The sequence below is a fragment of the Marmota monax genome, unplaced genomic scaffold, assembly GCF_021218885.2.
Source record: "Marmota monax isolate L192 unplaced genomic scaffold, Marmota_monax_Labrador192_F-V1.1 WCK01_AAM20220418_F8-fsc00156, whole genome shotgun sequence".
Lineage (NCBI taxonomy): Eukaryota > Metazoa > Chordata > Mammalia > Rodentia > Sciuridae > Marmota > Marmota monax.
The window spans coordinates 2,416,544-2,435,475 of record NW_026694013.1 but is presented as its reverse complement, the minus strand read 5'-3'; the positions used below and the strand labels follow the sequence as shown (position 1 = coordinate 2,435,475).

The 18,932-nt window shown below is 35.0% G+C and overlaps 1 protein-coding gene across 4 annotated transcripts in view; it reads left to right on the top strand.

Annotated features, from left to right (window-relative positions):
* LOC124106437 (T-cell receptor-associated transmembrane adapter 1) overlaps positions 1–16,458 on the top strand; it is a 44,874-nt gene extending 28,416 nt beyond the window's left edge. For 2 of the 4 annotated variants that reach the window (XM_058585468.1, XM_046464053.2), the window contains 3 exons: positions 7,123–7,184; positions 9,920–10,005; positions 14,699–16,458. In XM_058585468.1, coding sequence (XP_058441451.1) covers positions 7,123–7,184; positions 9,920–10,005; positions 14,699–14,980 — 430 coding nt within the window. In that variant the 3' untranslated portion in view covers positions 14,981–16,458. Of the gene's footprint in view, positions 1–7,122; positions 7,185–9,916; positions 10,006–14,698 lie in introns of all 4 variants that reach the window. The other 2 variants (XM_058585467.1, XM_046464052.2) reach the window with 1 other exon arrangement.
* The last annotated feature ends 2,474 nt before the right edge of the window (positions 16,459–18,932 follow it).

Below are 18,932 nucleotides of genomic sequence, written 5' to 3'. Positions count from 1 at the left end.
GAAGCTTTTTAGTTTGAATCCATCCCATTTATTTATTTTTGGCTTTAATTCTTGCACTATAGGAATCTTATTAAGGAGGTCAGGGCCTAATCTGACATGATGGAGATTTAGGCTTACTTTTTCTTCTATTAGACGCAGAGTCTCTGGTTTAATTCCTAGGTCCTTGATCCACTTTGAGTTTTGTGCATGGTGAGAAATAGGGGCTTAATTTCACTTTGTTGCCTATGGATTTCCCAGCACCATTTGTTGAGGAGGCTATCTTTTCTCTAATGTATGTTTTTGGTGCCTTTGTTTAATATAAGATAACTGTAATTATATGGGTTTGTCTCTGTGTCCTCTGTTCTGTACCATTGGTCTACAAGTCTGTTTTGGTGCCAATACCATGCTGTTTTTGTTACTATTACTCTGTAGTATAGTTTAAGGTCTGATATAGTGATGCTATCTGCTTCAGTCTTCTTGCTGAGGATTGCTTTAGCTATTCTGGGTTTCTTATTTTTCCAGATGAATTTCATGACTGCTCTTTCTATTTCCATGAGGAATGCCAATGGCTTTTGTAAATGTGATAATTTTCCTTGTTTCCCTTTCAGAGGTTTTGTCACTGATATACAGAAATGCCTTTGATTTATGTGTGTTGATTTTGTATCCTGCTACGTTGCTGAATTCATTTACTAGTTCTAGAAGTTTTCTGGTGGAATTTTTTGGGTCTTCTAGGCATGGAATTGTGTTGTCAGCAAATAGTGCTAATTTGAGTTCTTCTTTTCCTATCTGTATCCCTTTAATTCCTTTTGTCTATATAATTGCTCTGGTCAATGTTTCAAATACTATGTTAAATAGAAGTGGCAAAAGAGGGCATCCCTGTCTTATTCCAGTTTTTAGAGGGAATGCCTTCATTTTTTTCTCCATTTAGAATGATGTTGTCCTGGGGCTTAGAATAGATAGCTTTTAAATATTGAGATATGTTCCTGTTATCCCTAGTTTTTTGAACATGAAGGGGTGCTGTATTTTGTCAGATGCTTTTTCTGCATCTATTGAGATGATCATATGATCCTTCTCTTTAAGTCTATTGATGTGATAAATTACATTTATTGATTTTTGTATGTTGAACCAACCTTGCATCCCTCAGATGAATCCCATTTGATCGTGGAGCATGATCTTTTTGATATGTTTTTGTATTTGATTTTTCAGAATTTTATTGAGAATTTTTGAATCTATGTTCATTAGAGATATTGGTCTGAATTTTTTTTGATATGTCTTTAACTTGTTTGGAAATCAGGGTGATATTGGCCTCATAGAATGAGTATGGAAGTCCTCCCTCTTTTTCTATTTCCTGGAATAAATTGAAGAATATTGGTATTAGTTCTTCTTTAAAGGTTTTGTAGAAACTTTGCTGTGTATCTATCTGGTCCTGGGCTTTTCTTGGTTGGTAGGTTTCTGATGGCATCTTCTATTTCATTGCTTGAAATTGATCTGTTTAAATCATGATTCAATTTGTGCAAATCATATGACTCTAAAAATTTGTCAATGCCTTTTATATTTTCTATTTTATTGGAGTACAAGTTTTCAAAATAATTTCTAATTATCTTCTGTACTTTTGTAGTGTCTGTTGTGATATTTACTTTTTCATCATGTATGTTAGCAGTCTGAGTTTTCTCTCTCCTTCTCTTCATTAGCACGACTAAGGATTTATGAATTTTATTTATTTTTTTCAAAGAAACGACTTTTTTCAATTATTTCTTGTTTCAATTTCATTGATTTCAGCTCTGATTTTAAATATTTCCTGTCTTCTACTAATTTTGGTGTTGTTTTGTTCTTCTTTTTCTAGGGCTTTGAGATGTAATGTTAGGTCATTTATTTGTTGGCTTTTTCTTCTTTTAAGGAATGAATTCCATGCAATGAACTTTCCTTTTAGAACTGCTTTCATATTGTTCCAGAGATTTCAATATGTTGTATCTGTGTTCTCATTCACCTGTAAAATTTTTTTAATCTCCTCCTTGATGTCTTCTGCAACTCATTGTTCATTCAGTGGCATATTATATAACCTCCATGTATTGGAGTAATTTTTTTAAATTTTATCATTGATTTCTAATTTTATTCCATTAGGATCTGATAGAATGCAGGATAGTCTCTCTACTTTTTTGTATTTGCTAAGAGTTGCTTTGCACAGTACTTGGTTTCACATATGTTGGGGATGTGAGGACAGAAGAATAGAGAGGGAGAAGGAAACAAATAAAAACTTGAAGGAAAAAACAAAGATTGTTTTGGTTGGTGATGTGCATCTTTTTTGCTTCGCTTCTCATCCAATAGGTGGAGTTGTCTGTTCTTAGCTGGTATCTCCACCCTCAGGATGTTGGTTACCAGGGTATGAGGGTTGACTTGGGTGCAGGGCACCTGGAGGTGGGGTATGGCACTCACAGGTCCCGATGGGAGGCTGCACCTCAAGGATCTCCTTTGGGTCCTGCTTTTGTGATGTGGGCGCCTGGTCTTATCTCCTCATCGTGCCTGTAGACCTCACAGTTCCTGGTCTCTATGTTAGTCTCTAAAATGTGTCTCATTCACCCTCTCCTTTCTACTTCCTAATATGGGACCTTGCTCTCTGGGGGTCTTATGTATTGCCCTTTGACAGCTGTGCATCCTTTGCGGACAGCTGTTTTGTACTGGGCAGTCACGGTGCCAGGTTAGCAGCTGCTGGGGAGAGGGAGGAGTTAGAAACTATGGGTACCTGGCTATCCTGTGTTCCAAACTTGTAGTTGCCCCAACTAAAGATGGAGATGTTGGTGACCCAAGATGGAGGCAGCTGCTTTCAGTGAAGGGGTGTCAGGTCAGGTCGGCGGGAGCTGCTTGATGGCATTGTGCAACGTGTTCAGAGATGGGCTCTGTGGCATGTAGAGTTGTGGCTGTTGGCTGTCTTCACAGCCTTGGCGATGTCCGCGGGTGCAGGCAGGCTACCATGTACATAGGGGACTATGGCAGTAGCTGCCAAATCCCAATATGGAGGTGACGAGGGGAGCCCCACTTTGGTAGATGGGGGTCCACACGGGAGTGGCAGCTGGAGTTCCTGTGCGTGGGTAGTGGCTGAGTGTCCTGCATGGGAAGGGCGTCTGGGAATTTTGCACTGGTGCTGATGCTAGTGGTCCAGCTAAGGCACCCGTGAGACCTGCATGGGCGAGTAGACTGGAGTCTGGAGCCCCGCGCCGGCACTGGGGCTGTAGTTCCTGAGAGGGAGCAGCTGTTGAGGGGTCCTCAATCACTCTCAGAGAAGCAGTATTCCCACTAGTTGAGACCCAGGTCACAGAGCAACACAGAATGCCGCCTCCCTCTGGCCTGCCATCTTGGATCCCCCCCTTCGTAAGTATTTTTGGAAATCCCTAAGAAGTCCTTATGTGCTCTAAAAAATATTATTCTGCCTTGTCCCTTTGCCATGCCCAGCTCAGTATCACTGCTCCAGGGTCTCTTTATAAGTCTTCATTCTGGTAGTTCTTTTTAGTCTGCTTTCCCCACAGATCTGGCAAGAGACTCTTCTTTTCTAAGTACCCTAATGCACTAGCAAGCTCTTTTTTTGTTTAAAAGACTTCCAAAGAATCTGCCATTTTGGAGAGGAACTTGAATCCTAATCAAGAGAATGAAAACTTGGTATTAGATATGAAGGCTGAGAGTCCAGTGGTCTCTTCACAGGGGATTCACTTCTCAACCTCCAGCCAACACAAAACAGTTGACACTGTTCTCCTGGATCAGGATTTCATCACTGGTGCCCTTTTACTCTAAATTCAAGATGCACATACCCATGGCACAGTTCCGGCCAGGGAAAACAAAACTTCAGTAGTCACATGCTCAGGAACACATCACTCTAAACTCCCATTTTCTCTCCTGCATCAATATTTTTTCTTTCTCTCTTGTATCATTCCCCTCAATATATAAATGACTGTATTATCCATACCTTAAGACAAATAGAAAATGCTCCTTCTATACTAGATTGTCCCACAGATACCTCCCCATTGTTTGGTACCATTTACATAAACCTTGAAGTTTCCATCTCCATTCTGTACACATTTTTCTAGTTCTTCCTCCTCTTTTCCTCTTCTGTCTTGAATTTACTCTAATCAATCTTTGGACCTCTCTAATCCACAGCCCCTGTCAAAGGACATCAATGAATTCCACTGTTTCAAATATCATCTTACTGGATCCCTCAGGAGCATCTGGCACTCTAACATTCTCTTGAAACATTTGCTTTTTCTGGATTGTGAGCCATTATACCCTATGCCCTCTGGATTTTCCTCTTCTCTTTCTGGCAGGTCCTTTTTCTTCTATGGTTCCTGGACCTTAAATAACAGAACATTCCTGAACTCCTCTAGTGAATGTCTTCCCTACCCATACTCATTCCATAAATGATTTCATACTCCAAGGCTCCCAAAAACATATGCCAATAGAACCCAAACTTACATCTCTGCCTATTCAAAGAAATATCTGTCAAGAAAATCAAGTTGGCATTTGCCAAAATTTCTGAAAGATTCTGAAGCTTGCTTTTTCCTCAATTTGACAATTTCTCAGTTCTTTTAAACAATTTTACTTAGGTTTTTTTTTTTTGTTGTTGTTTGTTTGTTTTTTTTGTGTGTGTGTGTGGTGCTGAGGATTGAACCCAGGGCCTTGTGCATGCAAGGCAAGCACTCTACCAACTGAGCTATATCCCCAGCCCCAATTTTATTTAGTTTTGTAGAATTGTCTTTAATTTTTATTTGGATTTTGGAAGCCTATGTTTATATAATAGAATTTCGGAACTGAAAAGAATAGAAATCAACTAGTTTAATAATCTTGATTTATAAATAAGACAGTTGAAACTTAAGGAATTGAAGCCCAAGGGCGTTTAGAAAGAAGTAATGATCTTTTTTAAAAAAAAAATTGAATGAATTATTTAAATCCCCATAGATCATAAAGTATTTGACTAATTAAAAGATATTTCACAAAAAAATTAAAAATAAGAATTTAAAAAACAAGATAAAGAGAAAAATCTGTTAAAACACAAAATTTGGGCTACAGTAAAAGATATAATTAATTCATCCTTAAATTTTGGTGTGCGAGTAAATGTATTTATTGGTGAAAGGGCCACTTGAGTCATTCTCAGAGCAATGGAGAGTCCCAAACTCAGGCCCAAACTCAGATAGAGGTACACTAGCCTCTCCGCTGTGGGATGATATCTTAATTTATTTTAAAAAGTAATTACTATAATCTGCCACATAAAATACTTCCAAACACATGTTGAAGTTTATTACATGTCTGCAATAAGCTGGAGCTAGTTGGTATTTTTAAGTAAAAATACATTTTTAAAATTTGTTCGTTAGGCACTGCTCCTGAATAATAGTTTATTTGAGATGATTAATCATTTGAGACCTGCCTGTAGACACAGGGCACCGCATTATAAATCACATCTTATTTTCATTCATAGGGAATGAAACAATATTCATTTTTTGGACATGATTTATCATTTGCAGGTTGTGTCTGCTATCTATATGGGCTAGGAAAATGGATGGGTCATCTTATTAAAAATTTGAAAAACCTGAGCAGGGACCACTCTGTATCCTAATATTAAGCTGTGTTGAATTACTGGCTGGAAAGAAAGGTTACAGATGAGTTCCTCTGTTATAAGCTAAGTGAAAGACATGCTAGTACCTGGACTGTGAAACCATTTCATGCAGGCATTCTTTGAACTGCTATTTTTTAAGGATACTTACAATTTATACATACTGTGTCTTCTTTTAGAAGCATGGGGAATAATGCAGGTGTCAGGCCTTAAGATAAGAGTTCCCTTTTCTTTTGATGCAATTCCTTCCAGCTCTCAGTGACGTGTAATCTCCAAGTTAAAGTGCTTGGTACTATTTTATGAAATGCCACTTTTCACCACCTGATACGTTCCTCTGTTCCCAGCCTGCCATTGTGAAAGCTGGTTACTAGGGGTGTTGTCAATGGGAGGATATCATAGGTAGAGTGACAGTATGATGACAATAGTAAGATGTCTATTTTAATAGTAGCATCACTCACATGAGGCTGGCAGGAAACTTAATCAAGGAACAAGAACAAATAGTCATGTGTTCTTGTCAATTTTCTTGACTAGAGGCGCACAAAGCTATGGTCCTGGTATGACTTCCTAGACTGTTTTCCTATAGCTGTTTAGTAGTACCACCTTCTGCAAGTCTTCCTCATGATGTGGACAGAGAACAGGCTTTAGGATCAAATTTGCATTACTATCCTAGCACTGCCAGTTACTATGTGTCTTTGAGAAATTTAACTACCTGCTATGAGTTTCAAATTCCTTATATGTACAATAGAAGTAAATATATGCATATTGTAGGATTGTACCGAGGATTGAATGAGCACTGGCAAAGTGGACCGTTTTCATAATCGGTCATTGTTGATGACATTACACATAGGACTAAGGAAAACAAATTCATTTATTGAATCTCAGTCTTCTCTTCTATAAAGTGGGGAATAATAACACTGTCTTTGCAGAATTTCCATAGGTTTTTAACATGGTGTATGTAAAACATTTAACCTAGCATCTAGATGCAATAGCTAATCAATCATTTTATTACAGCTGCCAATCTAATTAGTCTGAAATACTACTTATTAAACATAATCTTAAGGGACTGTTAAGAGTGATATTCAAGGTGAAAGAATATCATTAGACAGTATGGTTATACAGTTAGTACAGATAGATTCTAATCTCAACTCTTCTATTTATTAGACTTATGACCTTGAACAAGTTCTATAACCTCTGTGTGCCTAGGGTATCTTATCTGTAAAATGGGAAGGACACGGTTCTTTTCTTTTGGACTTTTTGTGAGAATAAAATGTACAAAAAATGAAATGCACTTCAAGTAGCACCTGACACACAATGAATACTAAATAAGCATTCCCTAAAAGAAAGTCCCATTTTCAACTATTTAAATTTACATGCATACATTCATACATGGATGTGCTCACTCACAGATAAACACATCTACCTTGGTTGGTTGAGGCTGAATAAGAACATGCAGTATTTAACTCAGTACTGACTTTGGCTAAGTTAGGAACGTTAGTAGTGAATTATTCATAAAATGGACTTTAATCATGTAAATTTTTTCCTTGTTATAGGGTTGATGAATATTATATTGAAGACACACCAATTTACGGTAATTTAGATAATATAATCCCAGGTAAGTTTTATTCTTTCATAACCTATCAATAAGTAGACCCACATAATTCTACAAAGAATTTGACAAAACTCATTTTTCAAACACAATCACATTTAAAAAATCCTTGGAGTAACTATAAATTCAAATATATTTAGTATATCATTTAGGATATGCTTCCAATGGTGTTTATTATAAATTGCATTGATACTAAGAGTAAATCATCATCCTGCTTTTCTATATTCTCTTTCTTTCACTCTATTAGTAATGAGAATACAGGAAGATCCTATTACCATGCATTTTGACACACAGAGAATTCATGAAATAAAGTTATTTCTAGAAAAGAAAATGTTTTACAGAAACAGTGCTTTGTGCTCTATAAACAAAAGCAAATCTGCTGTAAATAATATGGAACAATAAATACTTCCTCTGGATTCCTGTGTTCTAACTGGTTCTTTTAAAATAGAGGACCTGGAGCTGGATGGATGGCAGATAGGGAAAGAACAGCTAAATCATCACTAGGTGATTTATACATTTTTGTTCTTATATAACAAGTGCTCTTCAGTTACCAGCATCCATTATTCCTTGAATAACCACCTAAAAAACAAAGCACCCTAGATTCCTTGAAATAGAAAGCCTTGGTCTAGTCTCAGAACTGGTGAGAAAAGCTACTGCCCTTTCCCTATCAATCTCCACTCAATTCAAGAGAGAAGACTCTGGGGTTATAACTCCTGTTCATCTCTAAGGACCAAACACAGAGATTTCCTGTAATGTACTAGATGTAGCTGAATATCTATACTCAAAACAATATGGAACCCTCCAAAAATTAGAAATGTGAGGTTTTTATCAGATCCAAGAATTTTATTAATTATATCTTTAATTGCAAATTGTCCTCTAAGCACTGAACTCTAAAGAATCAGAAACTATTACTCAGAAATACATTGTTAAAAATAATTTGCCCTCTTGTTTCCCTTTGCAGAATTGTTGTGCCCATTAGTAATATTTGAGAATTTAAATTCTCATGTATTCTATTGACCATCCCTGTAATTTCCATACACAAGTAAGCTCAGGTGTCATTTCCCCATAATCTGAGTTAAGTATGTACTGGACTGGGTTTATGAACCTGCTATTTAACAACAGATGATTTTGATGCAGATTTTTTTATTGACTATGTTTTGAGAACCTTGGACTATTTTTCCGTCTAGCTTTTTCAGAAAGGGTTGAAAGATTATTAGATATCTTTTATCATAGTAATGTTTCTTTTTTCTCTGAGGGCAAATTGGTGCAGTCCATATTTCTGTTAGGTAACTGTGCATCCTAAGTGGGGGTATCTAGTGAAATATTTGGAAGAAGAAAGATGTGGATGATTTAAAAAACTCATCCTCATAGGATGAAAGTATAAGTCTGCTGGCTTTTACACACTGAACAGAAGTCCCAAATATATAGGAACAGCACTGTACAGACTTGGACCTTTAGGTTGTGACTGTGCTATCTTGTCACTGACTATTGAGATAAAAATCTTAATGTAAGGCTTCTTTTCAGAATCAGAATGTTTGATTCATGACTATGAATAAAAATTCTTACTCATAGAATTAAAGAATTGTACTTACTAATATATATATATATATATATATATATATATATATATGAACTTGTACTTTTTGCCACCATGTATCTTTTGCAATTATATCTAAGTAACAAGGAATACAGGTGATCCTTTACACATGGGGTCTTTATAACATCTAAATGGTAGCTTAAGATGAGACTGTCATATCCTATAATGGTAAACATTTTTTATCCCAAGGACTTTTATTTGTCTCATTATTAATGCTGTGAAGCAAAAGACTTCACTGTCAGCCTGGCATGGTGGTGAACACCTGTCATCCCAGCAGCTTTGGAGGCTGAAGCAGGAGGATCACAAGTTTAAAGCCAGTGTCAGCAACTTGGCAAGGCCCTGAGCAACTTAGTGAGACCCTGTCTCAAAAAATAAAAAATAAAGAAAGGCAGGGATGTGGTTCAGTGGTTAAGCATCCCTGGGTTCAATCCCTAGTACAAAAAAAAATTAAAAATAAATAAAAAGAAAAGAAAAAGACTTCACTATCTGATCTGCAGGTAGCAGTGTTTCCTTAACCTCTTTGCAACTCCACCAAAAAGATTGTTAAGTAATTCTTTGGGGTTTCTTATTTACATTTGAATGTTTTTTTGGTCATGTATTTTTTTTCTTTTGCTAGTGCATTATAGTTATACATAATAGTTGGGTTAATTTTGACAAAATCATACATGCATGAAATTTAATTTACTCCATTTCAGTCCCTGGTGCCCCCCGCCCCTTTCTCTCCCCTCCTCTGTTTCCCCTTTCTCGACTCTACTGGTTTTCCTTTCATTTATTTATTTATTTTTAATGGAAGCTTTATAGGTATACACAAAGGTAGAATTCACTGTGATATAATTATACATAATATAATTTTGTCAAATTCATTTTGCATTTTCTCCCCTTTCCTGTCCCTCCTTCCTCCCTTTCAATCTCCTTCTTCCACTTCACTGATTTTCCCTTTATCTGTATGATATCCAAACTCCCCATCTTTTCCACTTACTTTATCCTTACCTCTGCATATGAGAGAAAACATTTGATCTTTGCTTTTCTGAGTCTGGTTTATTTCATTTAGCATGATGTTCTCCTGAATAGTGTGTTTTTATTTGTGCTCACATTCTTTACTTCTTTTCTGTTGTACATCACAATCTTTTCAACTCTCAAGAAGAAATGGGTGAAAATTGCTATGAACAAATGAAAGCCCGACCAGAGAGACCTGTAAATAATATGCGAGAAGCTGCTCCATCTGCACACGTGAGTTTTCTTTTTCTGTACCAAAAACCAAGTTCAGTCTAGGTCAAAGCACATGGGCATGTTTCAAGAGCATAAGAGCATTGCATTCTGATATGCACTGGAAGTAGTCTGCTGGAAATTTTGTAGCATGAATCAAATATCAAGTTCTGAGACCTGAGCTCTACAGCAATCAGAGGCAAGTAAACATAATCTGAAGCACACTCAAAGAGTCAAACTTATGTAAAGATACAAAGGCAAGATTTGAAGGTAAAAGCTGGATTATTCCTAAAGAATGCATGAAGATTTTCCTTTCAGAATAAAAAGTTCATGTGCAGCACAAAGATAAATGTAAAAGCTGACATTCATACAAACTCACAAGAACCAGACCTTAGAAATCCATGAGAAAGAGAGAGAATAACATAAGCTATAGTATAACTTAGCTGGATATGAAACAGCATACCTCTATTTTAAAAGGCAAATGAGTGTACATTGTAATATAATTCTCTGACTGTACTTTTTTTTTTTTGTGTGTGTGTGTGTGTGTGTGTGGTGCCAGGGATTGAACCCAGGGCCTTGTGCATGGGAGGCAAGCACTCTACCAACTGAGCTACATCCCCAGCCCTCTGACTGTACTTTTATGGCATGAAATTGTGAAATATACACACAGTTTGTGTGGACAGGCAGGACAGAAACTTAAGCAGAAACAAAAACTCAGGAAAAATATATAGTTTCTCCTTTTCCTGTCACAATCAGTTCAACCTCATCAAACATAGCACTAATCCTTATTAAAAATCATTCAGAAGTCTTAGCCTTCATGTTTCCAAAGTGCCATAAATTTCAGTTAAAATAGTTCTCTTCAATTATATTATTTCTCCTTACTACCTTGAAATAGCATAAAGGACAGCATTTCCTAAGCAATTGTTAGGTGTCAGGCCTGATATTCTGTGCTTTATATGTACTATCTCTTTAGATGACTATGAGGAAAGCAGCATTATTATTCCCACTTTACCAATGCTTGTGAAGGTGAAAATCTTGTCCTGGGGCACCAAGGTACTAAGGATGGAAACAGAATCCAACCTATCCTGTCTAATGGAAAACATTCTGTCCCCCAAATGGGTCACATCTCAGAAACTTCCCATTAAAGTAGAATTTCTCTCTTTTTTATTTATGTGAATTCCCTAAGATATCAGACTTCTTGAAATTTTTATTATGAAATCAAGATGTGATGAGGTTGGGCAAAAATATAAAGGCTTCAAATCTATCATCTGATGTTCAGATAATTGTAAAATATATTTTAAGATAAAATATGCATGATATAATATGATCTGCTAAATCCATGATAATAAAAGGACACCTCTCATAGAAGATTAAAATATAACCATGCCATCTGAAATGTAGGGATTTTGCAGGACTTTAGTTGTAAAGTACTGAGAATTCTGAATAGAAGTTATTACATAGGAATTGTATAAATTAGCTTTTTTGAGCTACATCTGGTTTTCACTCAAGTGGAAATTACACAAAGCCATATAACATTGTTAAGCGTGCTCTTTTATAAATTGTATATTTAAATATACCACTCACAAAATTAATCTCTGTTCTATCACATTCCTCTTACAAATTTAGTTTCACACATTAGAAGTAATATATTTATATTTGTTCAATTCCATTTTATAAGAAAAATCATGATCTATTCAGGTTGCCTTATCATACTTTGTTACTTTGGTCAACCACAGAAGTATAAAAAGTCTTCAATTTTATATTGTAAAACTTGAGGGAGAATATTTCTTTGTTAGAAAAAATGTAAATAATCTTCTTAGCCTTTGAAAGTGATATATGTGGTTTAGAGATTATAATTCCAATACCTCAATCTCCAATAACTAGAAAGAGTTGATCAGGAAACCTAGTAATAAAATGAATCCACAGGAGTCCCACATCATATAAAATTTGAGGGATACAAGTGTGAGCTTTTTCCTTTTGCCTTCATGTCCATCTCTAACCAACCTCTGCTTTCCTTCCTATGTCAGGCACCCTCTCTCCTTGTCAAATTCAATACTCACACTTATGCTCTTGACCATTTCTCATTTTTCTTTTAGGATTCTATACCTGCAAGTACTTAACTCTTCTCCATCTTACATTTTAAAAATAAATCATCACTAATTATCTAGTAATATGCATAAATATTCTCAATATTTAAAATGAAAACAAACAGAACAACAAAACTTGTTTTAACCAGTTTTCTCTCTAATTTCTCAACTGACTCTTAACATTCTCTTTTGTTTCCATTTTTCTCTGTAGGTACACATTCCTTTATCCCTGTCATCCATCCATACACTCAACTGAAACAGTACTTATGGAAGCCTCAAGTGATTATTAAATATATAATTTTTGGTTCTTTCTCAGGACTCACATTCTATGAACGCTACAGCATTTGATAAAGTTGACCAAGTGTTGACCAGACATGTATTATTTGAAATGCATTTATTATTTGAAATTTGAAATTATTTGAAGTGCAGAAGCCAAATTCAAACCACTTTGGCATAAAAGGAATACCATTGCTCTCTATGACTGAGAGATCTAAGGGTGTACTTTGGTTTTGAGATGATTAAATATGGAGGTGACCTCCATGTCTCCTCATGAAGTTACTGGCTTCATTATCTTCTCCTATCAACAGACTGTTTGACTAAGGGTGAGCAAGTAATTGGAAAGCTCAGATTTGTTTTTCTAAACCCTGGGAAAAAGACATCTTTCAATCCTTGAATGTATATATCAATCCTAAAAATTTTATCTAATTGGATCTGGTGAAATCACATGCCCATCCTGGGATACCCTCTATTGCTAGTGGGATCAGAGGCAACTGATGATTGGTCCAGCCTTGGTTACATGCTTAGTCTTTTGCTGAACTTGAGGTATAGCACTATAATTGACAGCCTGCCCAAAACTAGATATGAAGACTTTACCAAAAGAAGAGGGAGAAAATTATCAAAGAAAGAACAATAGAATAAAGTGACAGACCGAAAAAAAAAAGATAGGCATCCTTTTGTGTTACCTAATATCTTTCAAACTTCACTGATAGCTTTTCTGTCTGGGCAAAGACAAAGCAGATAACAGTACAAGGTATGGTAGGAAACTGTAAATTGTCCAGTTTTCCTGGAATACAGAATTTATGTTGGGCATAGTGGGAATAGAAATAGAAAACCTTAAAGGGCAGGATATGAATTTCAGACTTTAGTCTTTATGCTAATATTTTGGGGGATAGGATGATAAAATGAAAGTTGTGCCTTACAAAGATACTTTAAACAAAGTACATGGGATTAATGGCAGAAGGGAAAGATTAAAGCAAGGATACCACTTAGGCAATTGTTGCAATTTTTTTTTAGAAATCACTTATTTTAAGAATAGAAAGTTTGACAAAGAAACCAGAGAGTTTGTAAGCAGAACCATCTCTTCTGCCTGACAGAAAATATAAGACATCCTACTCTTAGCATGAAGATGAGTACCAATAGGAAGATATCTACTCAAGAATTAACATTTGTTAATCCAAATGTTACTTCCTCACTCCCGCATCCACAAATTGATATAATTTTGGCCTATTCTTAAAAGTAAACCCCGAATACAGAAATCTTTGGTTGGTTCAATGGCTATCCTTAAGTTTTAGCCTGGAACTTCTAATAATTATGATATCATTGTACTTTTGGACAATAATTACAGCTTCCATACATATTATCTTTATCTACTGATCATAACTGATAACTGTGAGGCAGACATTACTACTTTTATTTTTAAGGCAAGAAAGCTGAGGTTTTAAAACTGATTTTTTTTAAAGTTGCTTGAGGTTCCATGATTAGTATATTGTAGTGTTGAAATTCAAATCTAGGTTTTTCTAACACCAAATTAAAGGTCCTGGCTTCAGCTTTGTTGCTTCTCCAAGTTGCTCTAGCATTTTATCCTTTTTGTCATAGTTCTGACCTAGCTCTAGGCCAGAGAGACTACTAGACCGTCTTACATCTTAGATGTGAATGGACATCTCCAAGGCCAACTTAAAATGAACTCAAAGGGGATTTGGGCACAGATACACAAGAAGGAAATAACAGGGAAGGATGGGAAATTTAATTCTTTGTCAAGTATCAGTCACTTAAATGGATGCTGTTATCTTGATACTTATGAATCTTAAAGTGTAGGGAAAAAATGGGGACTTTTGTGGGTACCATTAAATGACCTTGTAAACACATGTAAAGTAGAACTTGTCATATGTTTAATCCCTTTCTACCATGATTATTCCCAACAAACTGAGGTATTTTTACTTGGTAAGAACAACGTAGGGTAAGAATCACCTGAGGTAAAGGTGGAGACAGGGACTGGTGAGCGTCAATCTAAAACAGTTATGTCCACTTTGAGTGGACATAAGAAAGAAATAAAAATCCAGGGAAAAGAGTCATCGAAACATTCTTCAAAACTTGACAGCTTTTATAAAAATCATGAGTGCATAAAATATCAAAGACAGTTTTCTTTTGGTGAACAGTTGTTAACTTTGCACCTTTTTCAACTCAAAAGCTTTGAGTTGGTTATTGATTTTTGTTCTGTTATCCTAATTGATGGGTTAGGTAGCTGAAGCCAAAACCAAGTTACTTGTTTTTCATAAGACATACAAATTTCAGAATTTATGAAAGTGAATGAACAGACTAACAATGAAGAATCAACATACCATTCTCTTTAGGTGCCTGCTGAAACACAGATGTGCTACGCCTCACTTGATCACAGCTTCAAGGGGAAGCGCAGGAAGCCCAGAAAACAGAATGCTCACTTGTCAGAGGAGGAGAAAGACAAGCAATTACATGCAGTGGATGCCAGCATTTCTACGACCAACTTGGCAGAGAGTTTCTCACCAGAAAGCCAGGCAATAGAGGAAAACATTCATGATGACCCCATCAGACTGTTTGGTCTGATCCGTGCCAAGAGAGAACCTATAAACCAGGCAGAGTATGATCCAAGTCAATGATAATGCTCCTATTGGAGATGGTTTTGAAGAAAACAAGATCCCCACCTAGCACAGAATGACCTGGCAGAGTGACAGTCTGATCATTTGTTGATGGGATGGTGGTTTACGTCTTATTCAGAGACTATATCCATATGCACTAAATGTAGTGCCATTAAAATTAGTGATATGTCCATGTATATAGAATATGTCAAAATGCACTCTACTGTCATGTATATCTAAAAAGAACAAATAGAGAAAAATAAAGTGCAAATGTAAAATAAAAATTAGTGATATGAATTCACCTAAAAATTGCCTAAGTAGTAAAAGTAAAACAAAATTCAGCTTGCAAATTAAGCCTGGTAGCAAAGTCAAAACGTTACAAAAATACCAAATAGAGAAATAAACAAAAAAGTTTTAAAGCATAAATGTGTTCTGAAACATGTTAAAAGAATCATAAAAAACCAATAATTAAACAACAACAACAACAAAGTTTTCCTCATTCACCAAAGTGAAACACTCTGTAATTAGAAGAAATTTTTGATTGAAAGATGTAGGAGAAATTAAAATACATATGTAAGAGAAGTGGGATAATCCTCTTAAGAGGTATTTTCCCAAATGGAATAGCTTCATTAGTTTAACAATTATTATAAAATTAATGTGTCTTTCTTGCAACAATAAACTAATACCAAAATAAATTTAGAAATTCCACTAACTAGAGAAAATTACTATGGAAAACTGTCTATATATCCTTCTAGATATTTTACTATTGAGCATACCCATGAAAACACATCACTTGTTTCTTTATTATTTTTCACTAAAAAAAGAAAAGAGGATTATTTTATATATATTATTTAAACTCTCTTCATTTAAGGATATATTGTGGATTTATTCACACTGCTATATTTCACTATATCAAAATACAGTTATATACCATAATTTTAATGTCTGCAGGTATTCTGTTGATGGCTAAATCAAATTTATTTAAATATTTTGAAGGATATTTAGCTTACTTTTTTTCTTTTACAAATTACATTAGAATGAGAATCTTCTCTACATGTCTGGATAATTGTCTAATTTCTTATTAGATTAAATGCTTACAGAGGAATTGCTTTATTAAAAAGGTGTTCATATTGCAAATCTCTGTAAGATAGATTTATGAAGGGTCAAGAGTTAGATCAAACTATGCATGCCATTAAAATTCTGAAAAATACTCCTAAATTGTCCTCTATACAGTTATTTAAAAAACAAAAACCTCCTGTTATCTTTACCCATTGAGAAAGGGGAATTTAACAGGCTTATAATAGACATCTTCAACTTATCCCAGTCTACATGCAAATGATGTGTCACTTTGGTATAGATCTGTAGAATAAGATAGTTCAATTTCTTTCTTTCTGGCTATGTATTACAGAGTTTATATTTTACACATTGTGATTTTCCCTCTATATGATTGATTATCATCTTAAAAAATTATATAATAATAAAAAGTGTTTTCATACTTATCCATGCTGTTTGAATTTCTGTAACTCTCCAGTTCTTTTTATAGATTTGGGATTCTGTTTAGTATCAGTATCTTTTAGCTTTAAGGACTATTTCTTGATTTATTTTTATTGTTGCATTATAATTATTCATAACAGTGGGATTCATGATACCAGATTTGTCCATGCACATAGCATAATTTGATCAAATATATTTTTTGTACATCAGGTGATAAAATACACCAATTTTTGTGTATCTGAAAAAGTATTTGTTTTCATTTTTGAAAGATATTTTCTCTGGGTTAAAAAAAATTCATGTTTTGGCTGATGATTTTTTTTTTACTTATCTGCAGATGCTGCTCTGCTATCTTCTCACTTGCATTGCTTCTGATGAAAAATCTATGATCACACTTGTCTCTTCCTCTCTGTGTTTTATGTACTGTTTGCTTTAAGATTTTTTTTATCACTGGTTCCAATTTGATTATAATATGCCTTGGTGTTTTTTTTAATGTGCCTTACACAGGAATTTGGTGAGCATCTTCAAAATATGTGTTTACAATTTACATCAAACTTAGAAAAAAGTGACAGGTGGTTCTTTAAATATTTTTTTCTGTAACTACCCCCTTCTTTTTCAGGTTAGTCCATTATTTGCAAATTATCCCATATTGCACTGATGTATTCATTTTATTTCAGTCTTTTTTCTAATTTTGGATGGCTTTTCTTGCTGTATCTTCAAGTTCATTAATCTTTTCTTGTAAAATATCTAATCTTCGATAGTTTCGGATAAGATATATCTATGTAATTTCATATAATTGGTTTTTATCTTTGAAAACTCAGTTTGGGACTCACATCCTCACCTTTCAAATCTTTTATAAAAAATGCTTAATCTTTCTTCTAACTTCTTAAATACATGGGATAGTTATGATAACTGTTTTAATCTTTTTATATATAAATTCTATCATTTCTGTCAGTCTGAGTCAACTGATTTTTCTATTATGAGTTGTATTTTTCTGCTTCCTTTAAATGTCATTTTTCATTAGGCAGAATATATTGTGAATTTTACTTTAGTGACAGCTAATTTTGCATTCTTATAAATATTTTTGAACTCTGTTTTGTTAAGTGTTGAATTAATTAGACACAATTTTATCTTTCAGAGTCTTGCTTTCAAACTCTCTCAGATAGGACCAGAGCAGCTTGTAGACCTAGTTAAATCTACTACTGAGATGAGAACTTCTTTAGTACTTAGTACCAACCCAAACCCCAATGAATGAGAAGGTTTTTCATTTCAGCTGTTGAAAAACAGATGCTATTCCCAGCCTTCTATGAGTAATGGGCACTATCTCTCTCTCTCTCTCTCTCTCTCTCTCTCTCTCTCTCTCTCTCTCTCTCTCTCTCTCTCTTTCAGATGGATCTTTCCCCAAGTTTGGATAGTAGCACTAGCACACACTCAGTATTGAACTGAATGCTTGAGGGGGACCCTTTAGATATCTTGTTTTCTTCTATATGCAAGCACTCTCCTCTACAGTACTCTTCTTGTTTTTTGACTTCTCGTCTCCTATGACTCCATTTTCTCCATTCTGCAAACCTAGTTTCCCCTTACCTGTGCCAGGGCCTGCAAACTTTCTGCAGGCCATACGATAGGGCAAGGGGAGGATTCATCTCATTTTTTATCCATCTTTCAGGAACCATTGATTGTCCTACATTGCTTGATGTTCAGTGTCTTGATTTCTATTGTTTCATTTATTTTGTCTGAATTTTACTATCCAATATCCTGGATAGTAATCAGTAGGGGCAAAATCAAAGGGTAAGTCTAAGATGTTATTTCATCTTGACCAGAAGCAGAAGTCACTTTATTTACTGAGTCCACTTTATTGCAATTCTACAATACATTTTTAGTTGAATTTAGTGTAACTTCATAAGCTAACCAGTACACTTTGAAATGTTAATAAGCTATGAATTACTGCTCATCATGTAATGATTAAGGGAATATGTATACTTCACCTGAAAACTCAGTTTGGATTCCAGAGCTTATGTTTCAGAAGGAGCATAAGCTTTTCCATTTCAGCTGAAATAAAAATGTACAGAGAAAAATAAAATAGAAAATTTATGACTAGAAAAGAGATAAATTCCAAAATCTTGAGCATTTCACTGAAAATGTTAAAGTCTCCCAAATCTCAAGATATGAACAATAACTCACTTCCCTTTGAAATGAAATGACTTATTTCTGTTAAAGGCACATGATCAGTCTGCTTTAAATCTCTCTCTGAGCTTTTGTCTTCATCTGATTAACAATGCAGGTAACTATATTAAGACAGAAAAAGCAGAGAACATCAAATTTTATAGAAGGGAGAAAGACTATGAATTCAACAAAGATATACTCTTCAGTTCTGTTTGTCATTGCTTTAACCCCTTCTGAGGGAAACCATCCCAACTACCCCCAAATCCTACTAACTAGCATCACAAGTGGTGCTATTAATAATTACTTAGAGGTGGATTGT